The sequence below is a fragment of the Emiliania huxleyi genome (assembly GCF_000372725.1).
Source record: "Emiliania huxleyi CCMP1516 chromosome Unknown EMIHUscaffold_205, whole genome shotgun sequence".
Lineage (NCBI taxonomy): Eukaryota > Haptophyta > Isochrysidales > Noelaerhabdaceae > Emiliania > Emiliania huxleyi.
In genome coordinates this window covers 22336-40253 of record NW_005200552.1, presented here as the reverse complement: position 1 = coordinate 40253, position 17918 = coordinate 22336, and the positions used below count along the sequence as shown (strand labels likewise).

General features: G+C 67.7%; 6 protein-coding genes across 6 annotated transcripts; 3 read left to right on the top strand and 3 right to left on the bottom strand.

Moving 5' to 3' along the window:
* The first annotated feature begins 555 nt into the window (after positions 1 to 555).
* Positions 556 to 1323, top strand: EMIHUDRAFT_442890 (hypothetical protein). The gene is made up of 4 exons (XM_005781196.1): positions 556 to 648; positions 724 to 795; positions 995 to 1032; positions 1094 to 1323. The coding sequence occupies exons 1-4, from the start codon at positions 621 to 623 to the stop codon at positions 1280 to 1282; spliced, it is 327 nt and encodes a 108-aa protein (XP_005781253.1). The 5' UTR covers positions 556 to 620; the 3' UTR covers positions 1283 to 1323.
* A 4856-nt stretch (positions 1324 to 6179) lies between these two features.
* On the bottom strand, positions 6180 to 7111 carry EMIHUDRAFT_234485 (hypothetical protein; the record flags this gene model as incomplete). Its single annotated transcript, XM_005781195.1, has 3 exons — positions 6180 to 6303; positions 6381 to 6613; positions 6956 to 7111. 3 exons carry the CDS (start codon positions 7109 to 7111, stop codon positions 6180 to 6182), a joined length of 513 nt encoding a protein of 170 aa, XP_005781252.1.
* Positions 7112 to 7677: 566 nt separating this feature from the next.
* EMIHUDRAFT_234484 (hypothetical protein) lies at positions 7678 to 8898 on the top strand (the record flags this gene model as incomplete). Its single annotated transcript, XM_005781194.1, has 1 exon — positions 7678 to 8898. The coding sequence occupies one exon, from the start codon at positions 7678 to 7680 to the stop codon at positions 8896 to 8898; it is 1221 nt and encodes a 406-aa protein (XP_005781251.1).
* A 242-nt stretch (positions 8899 to 9140) lies between these two features.
* EMIHUDRAFT_234483 (hypothetical protein) lies at positions 9141 to 10952 on the top strand (the record flags this gene model as incomplete). Its single annotated transcript, XM_005781193.1, has 5 exons — positions 9141 to 9179; positions 9412 to 9458; positions 9565 to 9646; positions 9782 to 9862; positions 10092 to 10952. The coding sequence occupies 5 exons, from the start codon at positions 9141 to 9143 to the stop codon at positions 10950 to 10952; spliced, it is 1110 nt and encodes a 369-aa protein (XP_005781250.1).
* Positions 10953 to 11402: 450 nt separating this feature from the next.
* On the bottom strand, positions 11403 to 13598 carry EMIHUDRAFT_114012 (hypothetical protein; the record flags this gene model as incomplete). Its single annotated transcript, XM_005781192.1, has 1 exon — positions 11403 to 13598. The coding sequence occupies one exon, from the start codon at positions 13596 to 13598 to the stop codon at positions 11403 to 11405; it is 2196 nt and encodes a 731-aa protein (XP_005781249.1).
* A 1052-nt stretch (positions 13599 to 14650) lies between these two features.
* EMIHUDRAFT_234481 (hypothetical protein) lies at positions 14651 to 16896 on the bottom strand (the record flags this gene model as incomplete). Its single annotated transcript, XM_005781191.1, has 4 exons — positions 14651 to 14692; positions 14953 to 15348; positions 15574 to 15777; positions 16036 to 16896. The coding sequence occupies 4 exons, from the start codon at positions 16894 to 16896 to the stop codon at positions 14651 to 14653; spliced, it is 1503 nt and encodes a 500-aa protein (XP_005781248.1).
* Between the last annotated feature and the right edge of the window lie 1022 nt (positions 16897 to 17918).

The window sequence follows — 17918 nt, the reverse complement described above, 5'->3', positions numbered from 1 at the left end:
GGGCGGCGACGGCGCGGCAGGCAGTGGCAGCGCGGCGGGCGGCAACGGTGCGGCGGCGGCCGGCGGTGCGGCGGCCGGCGGTGCGGCGGGCGGCGGTAGTGCGGCGGGCGGCGGTAGTGCGGCGGCGGGCGGCGGTAGTGTGGCGGGCGGTGGCGGAACCCCGCCTTCCGCCGGTTTGCCGTTCGGGGAGGGCGCTCTGCCGCCGGCCCTCGCGGGTTTGGGTTTCCAAAAGCCAATGAAGCCCCGGGCGGCGCCAATGGGGGGGGGCGGCTTCCCCTCCCGGGGGAAGGGGGGGAGGGATTTTTTGGAGGGCGGGCTTTCGAGGGAGCCGCTCCCTCCTTCTTGGTACGGGTTGGGGGGGACCCCACGCGGCGGTTGGGTAAAAGCCCCCCCCCCCCCCCCCCCACACACACACCCACACCCACACCCACACACATACACCCGAGATGGCCCGCGATGGCCCGATGGCCCCGAGATTGCGTGAGATTATACCCTCCCCCCCGAGATGGCCCCGAGATGGCCCCGAGATGGCCCCGAGATTGCGCGAGATTATAGGCGTCGCCGCGGCGCCGCTGCACGAGCTCTACCCGCCGCCGCTCACGGCAGCGTTGCGCGACGGGATGCGAGCTTTCGCCGCCTCGTTCCCTGGTTGGGACGCCGGGGTCGGAGCCGCCGCACATACGCCGCGCGGTTTTTGGGACGTGTCCTGGACACGTCCGGTAGGCTTCGACGGCCAGGCGGCGCTGCTGCACGGCGTAGAGACGCGCACGTCGGCGCCAGTCCAGGCGCCACCTCGTTTGTATCTCGGCTGTATCTCGGCTGTATCTCGAATGTACCTCGGCTGTACCTCGAATGTACCTCGGCTGTACCTCGAATGTACCTCGGCTGTACCTCGGCTGTACCTCGGCTGCATTTCGGCTGCCACTCGGCTGCTCCCTAGCTACTCGTTGGCTGTATCACGGCTTCCCTCGCTCCACTTCGGTTGCACTTGCAGGTGTCACGCGACCACGAGACGTGCGAGGCGCGAGGGTCGTGCGCACCTCTTTCCGCACCGAACTCTCCCCCCGAGATCAGCCGAAATCAACCAACATAGGCGCTCGGTTTGCGCGGCCTCTTCCCGGCCGGCGAGGGAGCCGGCTACGCGGGCGGGATCGTGTCGGCCGCCGTCGACGGGGTCCGCGTGGCCGAGGCGTTGCTGCCATTGCTGGTGGGCGGGATAGCGGCGGCGAGAGCGAGCGGTGCGCCCTCGGGGGCTGCGCAGGAGGAGGTTGGCCAAAGATGACCATCGGGCCGGACATCTGTTGATCACTGATGCACTTGCTGTAAGTTCCTCTTTTTTTGTTTTAAGGTAAGGAGAGGTAAGGTCACCACCAGCACCACCATCCGCCCTGGGCTGGTTTGATTGTGGCTAGTGCCATTTCACTCTGACACGCTAATCTTGAAAACGTCTCCAACGGAGCTCCGTGTTGCTCCCAGCGCCCTCCCCCGCGCTTCCTGCGGCCATGGCCGATGATACTAGTATGGGGGGTCATCTGGCTACCGCGAGAGCGACCCAACTCGTCGACATCGTCCGATGATGGTGCCGCAAAGTCAGCCTTCGGAGGCTATCGTGGGGTCGAGCCGGCAGTAGCCGTGACATGTGGTTCCACCACCCTCGTAGGCTTTGCCTCTGGCCGCCACCGTTCCCAGGCTGCCTAATGGGATGGAAAGGAAGGCTCGGCGAGCGTATAGAAGCGTGCTCGACCTCGTCGTGGCAACCTGCACGGCAGCGCTGGTAGGCGCGATGAGCGTCGTGCCACCTGACCAGAGACGGGTCGCAGGCGTCGTACCGAGCGCGTCGAGACCGTGTCCTGATGTGATCTGCACGGGTGAGTCACGTCGGCGTCAAAGGAGCGACGTGCGACCTGTCAGAGCTTGATCTCCGATCTCAGCGGCGTCGAGCCGTCTCCGGCGCGCGACAAAGGTACATCCCCAGGACGCGCAGAGGCAGCTGCGACCCCGCCGAGTGGACGGCGGCACACCGCGCCACCTGCTGTGTGCCGCCGTCTACTCGGCGTGGTCGCAGCTGCCTCTGGAAGGCACCGAGAGGTACCTTTTTGCGCAAATGGTCAAATCAAGGCTTTGTAACGCGGGCTGTGCCACAGTGAAATGGCACTACGCTGTCCTTTTCTTTAGGTTTAGCCCGCGCCAGCAATCCAGGGTGGGCGGTGAGGGCCGAGTGAGAGAGTGTCCGATTGAAACCGCTGCCAAGCGTGGTGCGGGGCAGTGGTGGGGAGCTCGCTCGTCCCACACAACTCTTCATGTCTCGGGGCATTCATGTCTGTCGGGCTCGGGGTCTCGGGCGCCCCACACATCACAGCCCGCGGCCTAGAGAGATTAGAGTGAAGAGGTGCCACCAGGAGACAGTGGACCGTGCATCAATCTCTTCCGTCCCGGATTCGCCTCTCGCAACTCTCGCATACGCCGCAGGTGGCGATACAGTCGCAGGCACGTGGGCAACGCGGCAACACAACGCGGCAACAGAGCCTTGCACCCTTTCGCCCTTCTCTTCACTGCCCCGGCGCCCACACCTCGACCTTCTTGGGCAGCAGCTGGTTCGACAGGTCCTCTCCGTGGCCTAGGCAGCCGCGCTCGCCCCCGCCCCAGGTAAAGACTGCGCCGTCGCCGGTGAGGGCGAGGCGGTGGTACACTCCAGCCGACACAGCGACAACGCGCCGCCCTGCAAAGGCCTCGACCTTCTTCGGCAGCAGCTGGTTCTGCTCGTCGCCGTGGCCCAGCTGGCCATAAGCTCCCCAGCCCCAGCTCCAGACAGCGCTGTCGGCGGTGAGGGCGAGGCTGTGGTACACTCCAGCCGACACGGTGACAACGCGCCGCCCTGCAAAGGCCTCGACCTTCTTCGGCAGCAGCTGGATCTGCTGGTCGCCGTGGCCCAGCCTGCCATACAAGCCATTGCCCCAGCTCCAGACCGCGCCGTCGGCGGTGAGGGCGAGGCTGTGAGACCCTCCCGCCGACACTGCGACGACGCGCTGGCCCCCAAAGGCCTCGACCTTCTTCGGCAGCAGCTGGCGCTGGTGATCGCCGTGGCCCAGCTGGCCGTCGCCTCCACCGCCCCAGCTCCAGAGGGCACTGTCGGCGGTGATGGCGAGGCTGTGGTATCCTCCAGCCGACAGAGCAACGACACACTGGTCAAAGGCGTCGACCTTCTCGGGCAGCAGCTGCATCTGCATGTCGCCGTGGCCCAACCGGCCGCCGCCTCCACCGCCCCAGCTCCAGACAGCGCCGTCGGCGGTGAGGGCGAGGCTGTGACCGTTCCCAGCCGACACAGCGACGACGCGCTGGCCATCAAAGGCCTCGACCTTCTTTGGCAGCAGCTGGGCCTGCACGTCGCCGTGGCCCAACCGGCCGTAGACTCCACTGCCCCAGCTCCAGGCAGCGCCGCCGGCGGTGAGGGCGAGGCTGTGGAGTGCTCCAGCCGACACGCTCACGGCACGCTCGCCGCCCAGCGGGGAAGTGAGGCGTGTCGGCGTGTTGAGCTGCGTCACGCCCTCGCCGTGGCCGAGTAGCCCTGGAGCGTAGGGCGGCGCTGAGCCGCACGACGAGAGCCGCCCCTCGCCATCGATGAAAAGGCTGTGCCGCTGGCCTGCCGCCGCCCTCACCGGCGGGGTGGCCTCGCACAGCAACGCAGCGAAGCACAGCCACCGCACGGCGCAGCCCTCGCCCTCTGGCTGCGCCGGCAGCTCGAAGCCGCGCTCTTGCGCCCACAAGCGGATGGCCTCCACCGCAAGCGAGGCGTGAAAGAGCAGCGAGACGGCCGCGACGCGAGCGATGTCGGCGGGGTCGCAGCGGGAGATGACGCGCGCGAGAAGCTCAAGGGGCAGGTCGGTGAGGGGGCAGCGTGCGGCGGCGGCGGCGGCGGCGGCGAGGCGGCGCGAGCGGCGGTGTGGTTTGGACCTCGGACAGAAGGTTTATTTAATAAAGGCCTACTTCAGGCTTGGGGAAGTGCGCCGGCCGTGCGTCATTGGGACTCGTGGCGCCTCCCAAAACCGCCGCAGCGGTCCCATGGGTACCTGCCGTCCGTACCGGTCCACGGGCTGGCCCTGGGCACATTCAGACCGAACTCGCTGCGCAATCCGGTCTCGGTATTGCTGTCGGCGGCCGGCAGCCCTCGGGGGTCGAGTCGCAGGGTGTCGCAAAACTTTGCCACACGTGCTCGAGCGTCGAGCTTTCGGTGTCCCCAGTCGCAACTACCTCCGGCGAGGTGGCTGACGTTGCACAATCACATCGGTGGCGCACGCGGAGAGCACCAGTGCTCTTTCGGTGGGCTTTCGTGGGGTGGTGTACGACACGCATTGAGAGGAGTCGAGAGAAGCAGCGGCTGTGGGGCTTCCACGGCTGCCAAAGGGTGGTTCACGACTACTCTGAGCAGGGCTGTGCTTTGGTGGGGTTGTGCTTGAGCATGTGTGAAGTGGGAGTGCGTGCCGGCGGTGTCTGTGGGTGAAACGGGCGTGTATGAGGCCGTAAGAGCCGTGGTATGAGCCAGAGTGGGCTTCATCACCCAAAATAAGGACGGTTTGGGAGAGCTCAGACTTGATACCGATGGGCCTGGGCCAGGAGAGCGACAGAGAAGGCGAGGTGGTGAGCTGGGAAGCCGCTTCGTCGGCACCTGGACGTGTCGCGATGAACTGCCAAAAAGCACCTTTTGCGGCTATTGCTCAAGACTTCGGGAGACAAGGCCTACATATTATGACTGCATCCATGCGCCTGGTGCATGAGGGCTGCGGGACGAGACATTTCACGGTCGGTGGCGCCGGTGATGGCCTCCGGAAAGCCCTCGCAATCGCCTCGGATGGGGTCCGCCGAAGACAATCTCGAGCCCTCTCCGTGGCATCACGAGCCGGTGTGAGCTTGCAGACCCAAGATAAGTGCGGTCTGGGACGGCTCAGACGTGCTACTGATGGGCCTGGGCCAGGAGGGCGACAGAGAAGGCGAGGTGGTGAGCTGAGAGGCTGGAGCGTCCGCGTGTGACCGTGTCGCGATGCAAGTGCCAAAAAGCACCTTTTGCGGCTATTGCTCAAGACTTCGGGAGACAAGGCCTACATATTATGACTGCATCCATGCGTCTGGTGCATGAGGGCTGCGGGACGATGTTTTTCACGGTCGGTGGCGCCGATAATGACCTCCGGAATGCCCTCGGAATCGCCTCGGATGGGGTCCGCCGAAGACAATCTCGAGCCCTCTCCGTGGCATCACGAGCCAGTGTGAGCTTGCAGACCCAAGGTAAGTGCGGTCTGGGACGGCTCAGACGTGCTACTGATGGGCCTGGGCCAGTATGTGCACACATAATTGTGAGGGCTTGTCTCGCGAAGTCTTGAGCAATATCCTCGAAAGGTGCCTTTTGGCAGTTCATCGCGACACGTCCAGGTGCCGACGAAGCGGCTTCCCAGCTCACCACCTCGCCTTCTCTGTCGCTCTCCTGGCCCAGTCCCATCGGTATCAAGTCTGAGCTCTCCCAAAGCGTCCTTATTTTGGGTGATGAAGCCCACTCTGGCTCATACCACTGCTCTTACGGCCTCATACACGCCCGTTTCACCCACAGACACCGCCGGCACCCACTCCCACTTCACACATGCTCAAGCACAACCCCACCAAAGCACAGCCCTGCTCAGAATGGGCAAGGGCTACCACTTGGTGACCTAGGTAGCCTCTGGCTCGCCACTGCACTCGGCTCCTCTGCAGCTGTCTCGGGCTGTCGCCACGACAGCACGCCGACGGCAAGCTTTGACGCCCTTCTGGTGGGCCTGCTGTGTCCACAGCCGCCCCTCACATGCAGCTCGTACCATGACTCGACACTGGTCCCTCTCATCCCGGTCGTGGCGGCGTGTGTGAAGGATGCGCGGCCGAGCCGCTGGCTGGCGCCGCTTGAACGTCCGAGAGCAGCCTCCAGGAGGCGGAATGGGTCGCGGTGCATGTCGCCATCGGCCTCCGGGGGTGGGCCCGGGGCCAGGCCACTCTCGGCGCCCGAAATACCCGGCGCAGAGCCCGGCATTGGGGGCGCGCGCGGCGCTGACACAACCCGTACGGGTTTGAGGGCGGCCGCCCAAGAGCCAAAGTAGGCCTTTAAATGAACTCGGGGGCACAGGACGCGGTACACCAAAAGGCACAGGCTGCCTGCACGGCGTTCACTCGAACGCCATGCACATGGCGCGGAGCAGCATCGGGTTGGTGTCGAACCCGAGCGGGTCCTCCTCCCAGTCCCGGTGCCCACCCTCCGCGTCATCCTGCTCATCGTGCGCGTCGAGCACCCTGCCGAGGCACAGGACCGTCCCCTTGGGAACGCCTGCCCCTCTCGCGCGCGGGAACTCTCCCTGCACCGCCATCACGAGAACTTCTCGCGCGCCCACTTGCCGCCACGGCGGCAGTGCTGGGGCGCGCGCTCGCGCAGCTCCTCGTAGAGCTCCTCGGCCCTCGCCACCTCCGCCGCCCAGCCCTCCGCTGACGCCTGAGCCGCCTTCTTCTCCCTGAGCGTCTTGAACACCGGCGGCGGCGCCGGCGATGGCGCCACCTCCGGCTCGCCCGCCGCCTCTGCAGCGCGCCGCCCCTTCCTCGCCTTCTCCTTGAGCCGCTTCCTAGCGCTCTTGGTCAACGCCGGCGCCGCCGCCGCGGCCTCGCCGGCCGCCGCACCGGCGATGGATGTCGAGGATGATGAAGGTGATGAAGCCGTTGTCGCGTTGCAAGCGGGGCGGAGAGTGTCGAAAAAAGAAGTGACCCTGTCCGTTGTGCCAGCGCAGCCTGGCGCAGACGCCAGGCCGCGCAGGGGCGCGGCCAATGCCGCAGCCTCCCCGCTGCCCGTTTCGGGCTCCTCCTCCTTCGCCGCCTCAGCCACCTCTGCCGCCGCCTCCGCCGCCGCGCGAGCCGCCGCCGCGCGAGCCGCCGCGCGAGCCGCCGCCGCGCGAACCGAATCGCGAGCCAAGATCTTGAACTCCCTCTCGCGAGCCGCCGCGCAGACTTCCGCCCAGGAGCGCACGTCCCGGCAGCAGCGCACGTCCCGGACATCGCCACCATCCCGGCCGCGACGCGCCTCGATGTCCTCATACGCCCGCACTGTCGCCATCGCCGACGCCAGCAGCCGAATCGCTGCCCCATCGAGGAGGCAGGGTTCGTCGTATCCGGCGGGCCAGATTGTGGCGTATCCGCGGGCGCATATCACGCCGCAAGGCCCGACACTCAAAGGGTCAGGAGGCCGGTAGGCATGGATGAAGGCCGCTGATGAAGATGATGAAGCCGTTGTCGCGCTGCAGGCGGGGCGGAGAGTGTCGGAAAAAGAAGTGACCCTGTCCGTTGTGCCAGCGCAGCCTGGCGCAGACGCCAGGCCGCGCAGGGGCGCGGCCAATGCCGCAGCCTCCCCGCTGCCCGTTTCGGGCTCCTCCTCCTCCATCTCCGCCTCCGCCGCTGCCTCTGCTGCTGCACGGCCCTCAGCAGCTGCCTGGCGCCTGTACTCCTCGAACACGGCCACCCCTCGGACAGAATTCTTCAAATTAAGAAATTGGTGTCGTGAACCGAAGATTTTTTCTTCTTCTCCGACGGCGAATCCCAACCAGCGCCCGAGCCCGGTATATAGTGTGTGTGTGGGGGGCACGGGACTCGCGCGCACTGGCACTAACGCGAGTCAAGGGGAATATGTCGTCAGACCGCAGCAGCAAGCGACGCCGCACGACGCCGCCCACCGCGACTCCGCTGCCCACCGCGACTCCGCTGCCCACCGCGACTCCGCTGCCCACCGGCGGCGCAGTGGTCCATGGATTTGACCTTGGCGCGCTCATCCTTCCGGAGGAGCAAGGCAGCACCAGCTTCGAAGACGCGGTGCCGGAATCGGTAGCGCACTTCATGAGGGACGCAATCAAAACACACGGCATGCTGATTATCCGAGGCCAGCGGCCGAGCGAGGAGCGCGCGAGAGAGCTGGTGGCCTTTGCGAGCCAGTTTGCGGCGCCGGGCGCGCTCTTCGATCCGGTCCGCGCCATCCAGTTTGAAGTGGACGGCGGTGGCCAGCCGGGCTTGCCAATGGTGCGGGCGTTGGGAACGGTCAAAGACTCGATGCTGTGCCGGATGGGATACGAGTGGCACGTCGACGCGTCGGATCTGACCATCCTGTACTGCGAGACTGCACCGGCCGCCGGCGCCGAGACCCTCTTCGCCAACGCGATCGAGATGCACGAGGCGCTCTCGCCAGAGCAACAGGCGCTCGCCGAGTCGCTTCGCGTGGTCTACTCGGCGCGGTATTCGGCGGGCGGGCCGGCGTGGCTGGACGCCGAGTGCGGCCTGCGCATGAACGCGACAGGCACGCGCCTCGCTCGGCCCGCTCTGCGGCGCAAGCCGACGTGGGAGCTCGGCGCCTCGCAGCCGGTCCCCGCCGCGATCGACGTGCACGGCCGACGCGCCCTGCAGCTCTCGCCAAAGAATTTGGACCACTTCGTGGGCTACGAGCACGAGGCGAGCCAGCGAATCGCCCACGAGCTGCTGTCGGCGGGCTTGGGCGCGCCGGTGAGCGTCGCGCCTCTCGATCCGGACTCGCTGCTGCCCACTCGCCCGACCGAGTTTGGCCCGCGCGTCTATGCGCATCAGTGGGAGGCGGGCGACCTCATCGTGTGGGACAATGGCTACTTTGCGCACTCGACGACGCCGGTCGAGTTTTACCGCGGGGAGCGCAAGATTCTGCAGATCATGTTCTCGGGCGAGCGCGCGGGCGTCGCTGGAGGCTCCGGAAGGCTGATGAACCCGGGAGGCGGACAGGGCACCGCGCAAGGCGAAGAAGACGCGCGCTTGGCGCAGGCGCTTAGCGGGGTCCGGTCGGGGTTGCCGTCCACGAGAGACCAGGCGGAAGAGGCGCAGAAAACGTAGACCACGCGAGGAGTTTCCCGTATGTGTGTATGGTGTGCTGTCATAGGTAGGTAGGTAGGAAGGTGAAGAACAGCCTGGGGCTCGGATTTCTGAAATCCTCGAGAGGGGCCCGAGACAGCGAGACTGCTGCGCCGCCGGCCGCTCGCTCGTCTTTGGCAAGTCGACGCCGCGTCTTCAAGCTTCGCGACGACGACGGCGGCGACGGCGGCGCGGCGGCGGCCGTTTCCGCGGCCGCGGAGCCGATGACCGAGGCGCTGCTGCGGCTGCTGCGCGGCGAGGCGGTGCGTGGCGAGCGGGCCCCGCCGCGCCTCCGCCCCGACGGCTTCACTCTGCTTGCGCCGCGCTCGCGTCCTGCACCACTCCTGGCCTCCGAAGCAGCAGAGGCCCGAGCCGCTCGTCCCACCTCTCTTGGGATCGCAGACCTTCTTGTTCAGGCCTCATTGAGCAGCAGAAGCCCGCGCCGCTCGTCCCACAAAACTCTCTCTCTCTCACGCCCGCAAGTTTTCGTTGCAGGCGCGCTCGGCGCGACAGCCGGAGGGGCTCGAGGAGCTCGTGGCCGGGTCCGTTTTCTTTTTTGATCGCCGCGTTTTCGTTTTAGGCGAGGGCGGCGCGCGGCTCGTGGCAACCCACCGTTTTCTTTTTTGAGCGCCGCGTTTTCTTGGCTAGGCGAGGGCGGCGGCAGCTCGTGCGTGCGCGCGGAGGCCACGCCTCGATCTGCCGCGTCGATCCGACCCTAGAGCTCGAGCCGGTGGGGTACGCCTCGCTGGCGAGGAAGGGGCAAGGGCGGCCTAGATGCTCGAGAATGCCACCTCTCGGCCCTTCTAATTAATGCCCCCCCCCCCCCCTTTGCGGCCTCAGCGCCGCCTGCTCGCTCCGCAGATAGGCCGCCCTCTTCCACGGCGCGCGCTTCGGGGAGTGGAACGCGCTGCGTGCAAAGGGCGTTGGGGGGGCGACGGCCGGCCCGGTGCAGAGACACTTCCGAGACCCTGCCGAGAGCCTAGAACGGGATTTCCGGCAATCGTCCATCCCTGTCATCCAGTCCGTGGTGAAATACACCGCTCACCGGCTATCCGCGCAGCATTCCGCGCATGGAGTCCACTCACATCGACCTCGCAGTCGCAACGCCCGAGAATCTGAACATTGAGCGCGGTTGCGAACCCAAACCCGCATTGTACGAGGCCGTGCCTGGCAAGGACCTCCGGTTTGCAGTATTTGCGCCGAGGGAAGGCTCCGGCCTGCCAGTTGTCTTGTTCCAGCACGGGCACCAGGTGGACGCAGCGGGCCATGCGTTCATGGCACAGCGGATCGCGAACGCCGGGTACCTCGTGGTCATGCCCGAGCGCGCAAACTCCGTATCGTATGGCTGCTGCGGCACCACGTGCGCCCTTTGCTGCTTTTGCACGGCTCCCGGCTCGCGGATCACAGACGGCAAGCATCTCCTGGCGGCCCACGCGTGGGTCGAGGAGGAGGCTGCAAAGGGCTCGTCCCCCCTCGCGCGCGGCGATCTCCGCAAGGTTGCTGTGATGGGTCACTCAATGGGCGGCGTGGAGGCGGTCAATTTCACCGGAATGGCCGCGCCGGGTGAGTTTCAGGCGTGTGTCTTTGTGAGCCCCGCGCTGCCGACGTACTTTTCGATCACCACGCGGACCTGGCACCCTTTGAACCGCCGCCGCGTCAAGGCTCTCTCCGTCCCATCCCTCTGGGTGACCTCCGAGGGCGACATCATGAAAGCAGCCACATACACGATGTCGGAGCTCGCAGGGGGCGGCGCACGTCTAGTGACGCTCAAGGACTCTGCGCTCGATCTATCCATGCCACTGACCAAGGCCACCTCCTGGTGGTATCCGTTCACGCTCCCTTGCCTCGGTAACCGAGTCCTCGGGGTGTCCCAGCACACCGCGTTGGCCGCCGAGGCCTTTGGCGAACCGCACCGCCCAGTGATCGCATTCCTCGACAGCGTGTTTCTCGGGAAGGAGTTTGTCGTCGACGAGTCCATCATGGCGCCCAAAAGGTGGCCGTGCTGTCTCGAGACCTGCGCCGTCGGGGCATGCTGAGAGTGCGACGGGCACGGGGGCTTCGTAGAATTCTGCATACCTGTACATTAGCATTTGAGAGAGAGTCCGCGTGCAGTGCTCACTGCAAAGTGCAATCTGCATGCTACATATACAAGCACACAGTGTCCCGAAAAAACGTAGCGCCTGAGGTATTATCCGTTCTTCCTGCCAGAAGACTGGGAGACATGGGGAGACATGGGGAGACATGGGGAGACATGGGGAGACATGGGGAGACATGGGGAGACATGGCATGAGGAGACATCAGAATGAAGCAGCCGTTGTACCCCTACACCGTAGACCTCCTGTGCAAGCACCTCATGTGTTCCGGCGAGGCCGTGCACGACATCTCCTCTCTGCCCCCGCCCTCGTCCTTAGAGAACCCTCCGGTGCAAGGTTCGCGGAGGCCGTTGGCATACTCCACAGCATCTGGTGCGCTCAGTTTGCCGCCGCCTAGAAGAGTCCTGCCACCCACGCGACGGGCTTGGACAGAAGGAGCGCGACGTAGCCCACCGCGCCGCCGATCGCGCCGCCCGTCGCCGCGCCCGTCGCGGCCTTCGCCGCCACCTTGGCCGCCGCCGCCGCCGCTGCGCGCTCTGCCGCGCCCCCCGCGAGCCACTTGGCGCCAAAGGTCGCCGCCGTGCGACCCACCACCGCGCTCGCGGCGCCAACGGCGCCTGCAGCGACGGCCACGGGCGGGGCGGTGAGGGCCGCGCCGGCCACCGCCGCGCCCGCCGCCACCTTTGCCGCCTGCGCCGCCGCGCCGCGGCCGAGCGCGCCGGCCGCGAGCTGCTGCGCGCCCGCGGCCGCGCCCGTGCCGACGACGCCCGCCGCCGCGCCGGCGGCAGTCTTGGTGGCCGCCACCGCCTTCACCGCCGTCGCGGCGCTCGCGAACAGGCCGAGCGCGCCGGCCGCGAGCTGCTGCGCGCCCACGGCGGCGCCCGTGCCGACGACGCCCGCCGCCGCGCCGGCGGCCGTCTTGGTGGCCGCCGCCGCCTTCACCGCCGTCGCGGCGCCCGCAAACAGCGGAGCTGCCAGGTTGGCCGCCGCGGCGCCCACCGCCAGCGCAGGCTTGGACAGAAGGAGCGCGACGTAGCCCACCGCGCCGCCAATCGCGCCGCCCGTCGCGGCCTTCGCCGCCACCTTGGCCGCCGCCGCCGCCGCTGCGCGCTGTGCCGCGCCCCCCGCGAGCCACTTGGCGCCAAAGGTCGCCGCCGTGCGACCCACCACCGCGCTCGCGGCGCCAACGGCGCCCGCAGCGACGGCCACGGGCGGGGCGGTGAGGGCCGCGCCGGCCACCGCCGCGCCCGCCGCCACCTTTGCCGCCTGCGCCGCCGCGCCGCGGCCGAGCGCGCCGGCCGCGAGCTGCTGCGCGCCCACGGCCGCGCCCGAGCCGACGACGCCCGCCGCCGCGCCGGCGGCAGTCTTGGTGGCCGCCGCCGCCTTCACCGCCGTCGCGGCGCTCGCGAACAGGCCGAGCGCGCCGGCCGCGAGCTGCTGCGCGCCCACGGCGGCGCCCGTGCCGACGACGCCCGCCGCCGCGCCGGCGGCCGTCTTGGTGGCCGCCGCCGCCTTCACCGCCGTCGCGGCGCCCGCGAAGAGCGGAGCTGCCAGGTTGGCCGCCGCGGCGCCCACCGCCAGCGCAGGCTTGGCCACGGGGTGCGCGGCGTAGCCCGCCGCGCCGCCGATCACGCCGCCCGTCGCCGCGCCCGTCGCGGCCTTGGCCGCCGCCGCCGCCGCTGCGCGCTGTGCCGCGCCGCCCGCGAGCCACCCGGACACGGCGCCGGTGACCGCGGGGCCGAGGCCGCCCGCGGCGGGCGCGGCGACCTGCACGGTCTTGGCGCCGAGGCTGTGGCCGCGGATGGCCGCGACGGCGCCGGAGACGGCACCGCCCACGGCGCCCGCCGCGCCGCCCACGGCACCGCCAACGGCGGGCACGGCGGCGACGGCCGACACGGCGGGGCGCAGCAGCGCGGTGGCGGCGGTGGCGGCGATCATCGTCTGAATCTTGCGGTCGGTGCCCACGCGCTTGACCAGGCCGGTCGCCGCGGTGAGCGGCTCGAAGTCAGCCTTGGCCGCGGGTGGCGGCGGTGGCGCGCTGAGGAGGTCGCCCAGGCCGAGGCCGAACGCGGCGACGGCGAGGCCAACCAGCAGCACGAGCTGGCCGACCATCTTCGTGGAGCGGGAGACGGGCTTCTTGGCGACGCTCTTCGCGACCGCCTTGGCCTCGGCGGCCTCGCGCGACGCCTTCTCCGCGTTCTCCTTGGCCTTGGCAGCCGCCGCCTTATCGGCGATCGCCTTCTCGGCAGCCGCCTTCTGCGGCTCCGCGTTCTCTTTCGCCGCCTTCTCCTCCGCCGCCTTCGCCTCGGCCTGCTCCTTCTTGGCCGCCCCCCTCTGCGTTGCGCCGAACCACTTGGCGCCGAAGAAAGCGTTGTACGCCACGCTGCCGTCGGGCATCTCCGTCCGCACCTTCCGCTCTGCACCTCGCTCGCCCTCGTAGTGCTGCATGCTGCCATCGGCAGTCGCCATGCGCACCATCCGCTCCGCACCTTGCTCGCCCTCGTAGTACTGCACGCTGCCGTTGGCAGACTCCACGCGCACCATCCGCTCCGCACCTCGCTCGCCCTCGTAGTGCTGCACCTTGAACATTTGTCCCTCGTGCGAGATCGGTCGAAAAGACACAGGCGAATCGGAGAGGTGGGATGCCACGCAAGGGTTCTCCAGCGCACGCTTTTCTTTTTTCCTATTCCAGACATGAGAAAGGAGCCAGAGGGTGTTTGGTCCATTTTTGCAACTCGAGTTCCTTGGTCTGAGGCATGAAAATCTCTGAGGGAGGTTGTTTGGTTGGGAGAGAGGGCTCTCTCTAAGAGAGATTTTTAGCAATACCAAACAACTCTAACACTCACACGTCATTTGGGGCCTGGAGCCCTGTTCACGCGCGCGCGAGACGTGCAGACAGGGTTGCTAGGTGAGAGCGAATGGCGCGGTTCACGCCTCGCACAACAGAGAGAGAGAAGCGCTCTGTTATGTGTTGTCTCTCTAAGTGCCCTTCTGCTTCTTGTGACTTGTGTTTGGTTGGTGCAACCTGAGAGTGTAGGTGGAGGCACGTCCGGGTTTTGGAACTAAAGATATTTTATTTATTTATTCTTGGTTTGGGCCCCAAATCAGCCAAATTTTAGGCCGAATCGGCAAAATGCCGGGAATTTCGCGAGAACCCGTGTATACCTGGAAATTACCCTGCGACCGCCTGGGTATTTTGTCGATTTCCTCAATTTTGCCTCAGATTTTGCCCCAGACCAGCTCTCAGACTCAGGGAAACTCGCGAGTTTCCAGAATGGAGCACCAAACACCCTCTGTTTTCCCTGGAAATTTCCGGAAACGCAAAGTGCTGGGGACCCTCTGTTTTCCTTTTTGTTTTCCGGAAAACTGGGTTGAGCCCAAGGAATGGCGCGGTTCACGCCTCGCACAACAGAGAGAGAGATGCGCTCTGTTTTGTGTTGTCTCTCTAAGTGCCCTTCTTGTGACTTGTGTTTGGTTGGTGCAACCTGAGAGTGTAGGTGGAGGCACGTCCGGGTTTTGGAGAAACTTCTTTTTTTCTTGTTTTTTTTCAAAACCAAAGCACCCTTGTCCCTTCTGCGCGCCTCTGTTTCTGAGTTCAGGTGTGCTCGACACTGACCGCACTCGTGCTTGCTTTCTCCCTCTCACCTTGCCGCTTGGCGGAGGCGGGCGACAGCGAGAGCGCCCTGACGGCGCGCGGCAGCACCGCACTCCCCGAGAGCACGCGCAACAGCAGCATCGCCACGTCGAGCCGCAGCACCGCGAGCCACGCACGCGCTATGCCGAGCCACCGCCGTGCCGCGACGCCGGCCGTGCTGCCGGCGCTGCCGGTGGAGGTGGCGGCGGTGGTGGCCGTGGAGGCGGCCGAGGCGGCGGCGGCGGCGGCGCGTGCCTCGTGCCGCAAGCAGCAGAGGCAGTAGCGCAGCGTGATGGAGAAGGAGCCGACGCCGGCGGCGCCGAGCTGCCGCTCGGCGTGGCGCAGGCAGTCGTTGGTCTTGAAGAGCAGCAGCAGCGGCCGCGGCACCAGGTCTAGCACGATCCCGATGTGCTTGGCGTACTGCGCGGCGTAGCCGGCGATCTGCTTCTTGTCGGCGGCGGTGCCCTTCTCCTGCAGCGCGCGCGCGTCGCCCGTGTCGCCCGCGCGCAGGATGTCCGTCCACGGCCGCGCCGTCAGCATCGCCGCGAGCAGCGGGTAGTACTGCCCCACGCCCATCTCCTCGGCCGCCTCGCGGATCGCGTCGGCGTCGCCGAGAACGACGCCGTGCCACAACCGCGAGTAGGTCAGCGCGAACGCGCGCGGGAGGTCCCGGTACAAGCCGTGGTCGAGCAGGACCAGCTGCACCTGAGATATAGGGAGATACGGGGAGATGTGGAAAGGTACGGGGAGGCACGAGCCGTGGTCGAGCAGGACGAGCTGCGCCTCGCCACCACCACCGCCACCACCGCCATCACCACCACCGCCGCCGCCGCCATCACCACCGCCGCCACCGCCGCCGCCGCCACCACCACCAGCAGCAGCACCACCAGCACCGTGTGGAGAGCAATGGCCACGGCGGCGGCGGCGCACGAGGACGTTGCCCGGGTGCGGGTCGCAGTGCACGAAGCCGCCGTCGAAGATCATGGCGTTGAACGCCTCGCACAGCAGCCGCGACACCTCGTTGGGATCGAGGCCGAGCCGCCGCAGCCCCGCCACGTCCGTGACGCTGACGCCCTCCTCGTACGTCATCGTCAGCACGCGCGCCGACGTGAGCGCACCAACGACCGCCGGCGTCTCGACGGCGCCCGCCAGCGCGCCGCCTCCCCCGCCGCCTCCCGCGCCGCCACCGCCACCCCCGCCGCCACCGCCACCCCCGCCGCCACCGCCACCGCGCGCGCCACTGCTGCTCACGACACCGCCACCGCTACCCGACGCGCCGCCGCCGCCCGCGTCGCCGCACGCGCCAAAGAAGGCGGCGCAGCGGCGCAGGTTGGCGGCCTCGTGCGTGAAGTCGAGCTCTAGCGGCAGGTGCGGAGCCATCTCGCCCATCACCCAGCCGAGCCGGAAGTCGTCCGGGTAGAGCCACTCGGCGGCGGCGACGGCGAGGCCCACCGCCTGCAGGTCGGAGGCGCACTCCTCGCGCAGCCCGGCGTGCTGCACCTTGACGGCGAGCGGCGCGCCCGTGCCGTGCTCCGTCGCGCGGTGCACCTGAGCGAGGCTCGCCGACGCGATCGGCGCGCGCTCGAAGCTCCCGAACAGCGCCTCGGGCGGCGCGCCCAGCTCCTCCTCAATCACGCGCGACACGTCCTCGTACGACGAGGCGCGGTTGTGCTCGAAGAGCTGGTGCAGCGTGCGCGTGTACTGCGGCGGCAGCAGGTAGTCGAGCTGCGCCGCGTGCTGCCCGAGCTTGACGTACACGCCGCCGTTGGCGATGCACAGCGCGAGCAGGCGGGCCGCGTTGCGCTCGTGGACCTCATCCCACGCTGCGGCGCGGCCACTCCGCTGGCCGGCCTCGAGCCTGCGCCCGGCGAGCGCCTCTCCGTACGCTGCCGCCTCCTCGCGCGTGCGCCGCGCCTCCTCCTCGAGCACTGCGCTCGGCTCGCCGCGCCTCACAGCGTCCGCCCTCAGCCGCTCGGCCTTGCCTGAAGCTACCTGCAGCTCCCAGTGAGCCGCGTCGCCGTCCAAAAACTCGGCCTTCTCCGCGGCTATGAGCGAGCGCTTCGCACGCGAGTAGTCGAAAGCGACCAGCGAGCAGGCGCCAGCGAGCCTGACGGCTCGCCTTGCCGACGCAGCGTAGGCCGTGAACCGCGCAGGTTGCTCAGGGTCGGAGGCGAGCAGCACGCCCGCGCCAAAGGCCACCAACGGGACGGCTGGGTGCACCGGCAATCGACTACGCGAGAGGCGGCGCGACATACTCGGGGATGTGATATTGGGGCATCCCGGCCCCCCCGGCCCTTTGACCCAAGAGACCTCGCGGGGCGAGCGAAACACCAGACCCCCGGCCCACAGTGGCAGAGGAGGGCCCATTTCGCCGCCCCGCGTCGCTGTCCTTCGCCACTCCGGTACGCGTCCAGCCACAGAGGTCCCGCAGCATATGCTCTGAGCGCATCGCGTCGCGAAATCGCGTCGCGGAGCATCGCCATCGGCTCGCTCAAAGTCGCCCGCCAGCCGCCCCGAGAGCGGGACCAAATACACACGCCTGCTGCTTCCCAGCCGCCCACGAGAGCCCGGCGCAGACGCACCGAACCCCCACGGACCACCGCACGCGCGCAGGCGCGGCTCGCCGCCACTTTCTCGAGGCTGGCACCGCCGTCGAGCACCGCGGACCCCACGGGTGTCGGGTCACGGGACAGCTACAGGCTATAGCCCTACCCCTCCCGCCGTTTTAGGGCCTCCCCACCCGCTATGGGGCACCGTCGACCGTGGAGCCGGGGCGCCCCCGCCCGGGTTGCGAAAAGGCAGGGACAGAAAACTCCGCTTCGGCTTCGAGTTTCGTGTGTCTAACACTTACGGTGACGTACATGGGTCACGGTACAGTCGCTGCCTCGCGCTCGAGCGATTGCATTCACGAACGTATATGCGCGCGAGAGTTCAACAGGAGTACAGGCTCAGGAGGCGCGCCACGCGCGCTGCTTTAACGCCGGTGGTGGCCAAGCCGAAGCGCTGGCACTCGCTCCAATGCGACCCGCATGGCCTTGTACCGCTTCTCGGCGGCCGCCTTGTCCTCGCTCGCGCCCACCTACACCATCCGCTCCGCACCTCGCTCGCCCTCGTAGTACTGTACGCTGTCGCTGGGAAGCACCATGCGCACCATCCGCTCCGCACCTTGCTCGCCCTCGTAGTACTGCACAACGCCGTCGGCAAACATCGAGCGCACCCTCCGCTCCGCGCCTTTCTCACCCGCGTAGTACGTAACGTTGCCGTTGGCAGACTCA

Excerpts from the sequence above, each read along its gene's own strand:
- EMIHUDRAFT_442890 (XM_005781196.1), top strand. The coding sequence starts at position 621 with ATGCGAGCTTTCGCCGCCTCGTTCCCTG. Across the intron at positions 649-723 it reads TTTCGCCGCCTCGTTCCCTG|GCTTCGACGGCCAGGCGGCG; the intron begins GTTGGGACGCCG and ends CACGTCCGGTAG. Across the intron at positions 796-994 it reads GCCAGTCCAGGCGCCACCTC|GTGTCACGCGACCACGAGAC; the intron begins GTTTGTATCTCG and ends TTGCACTTGCAG.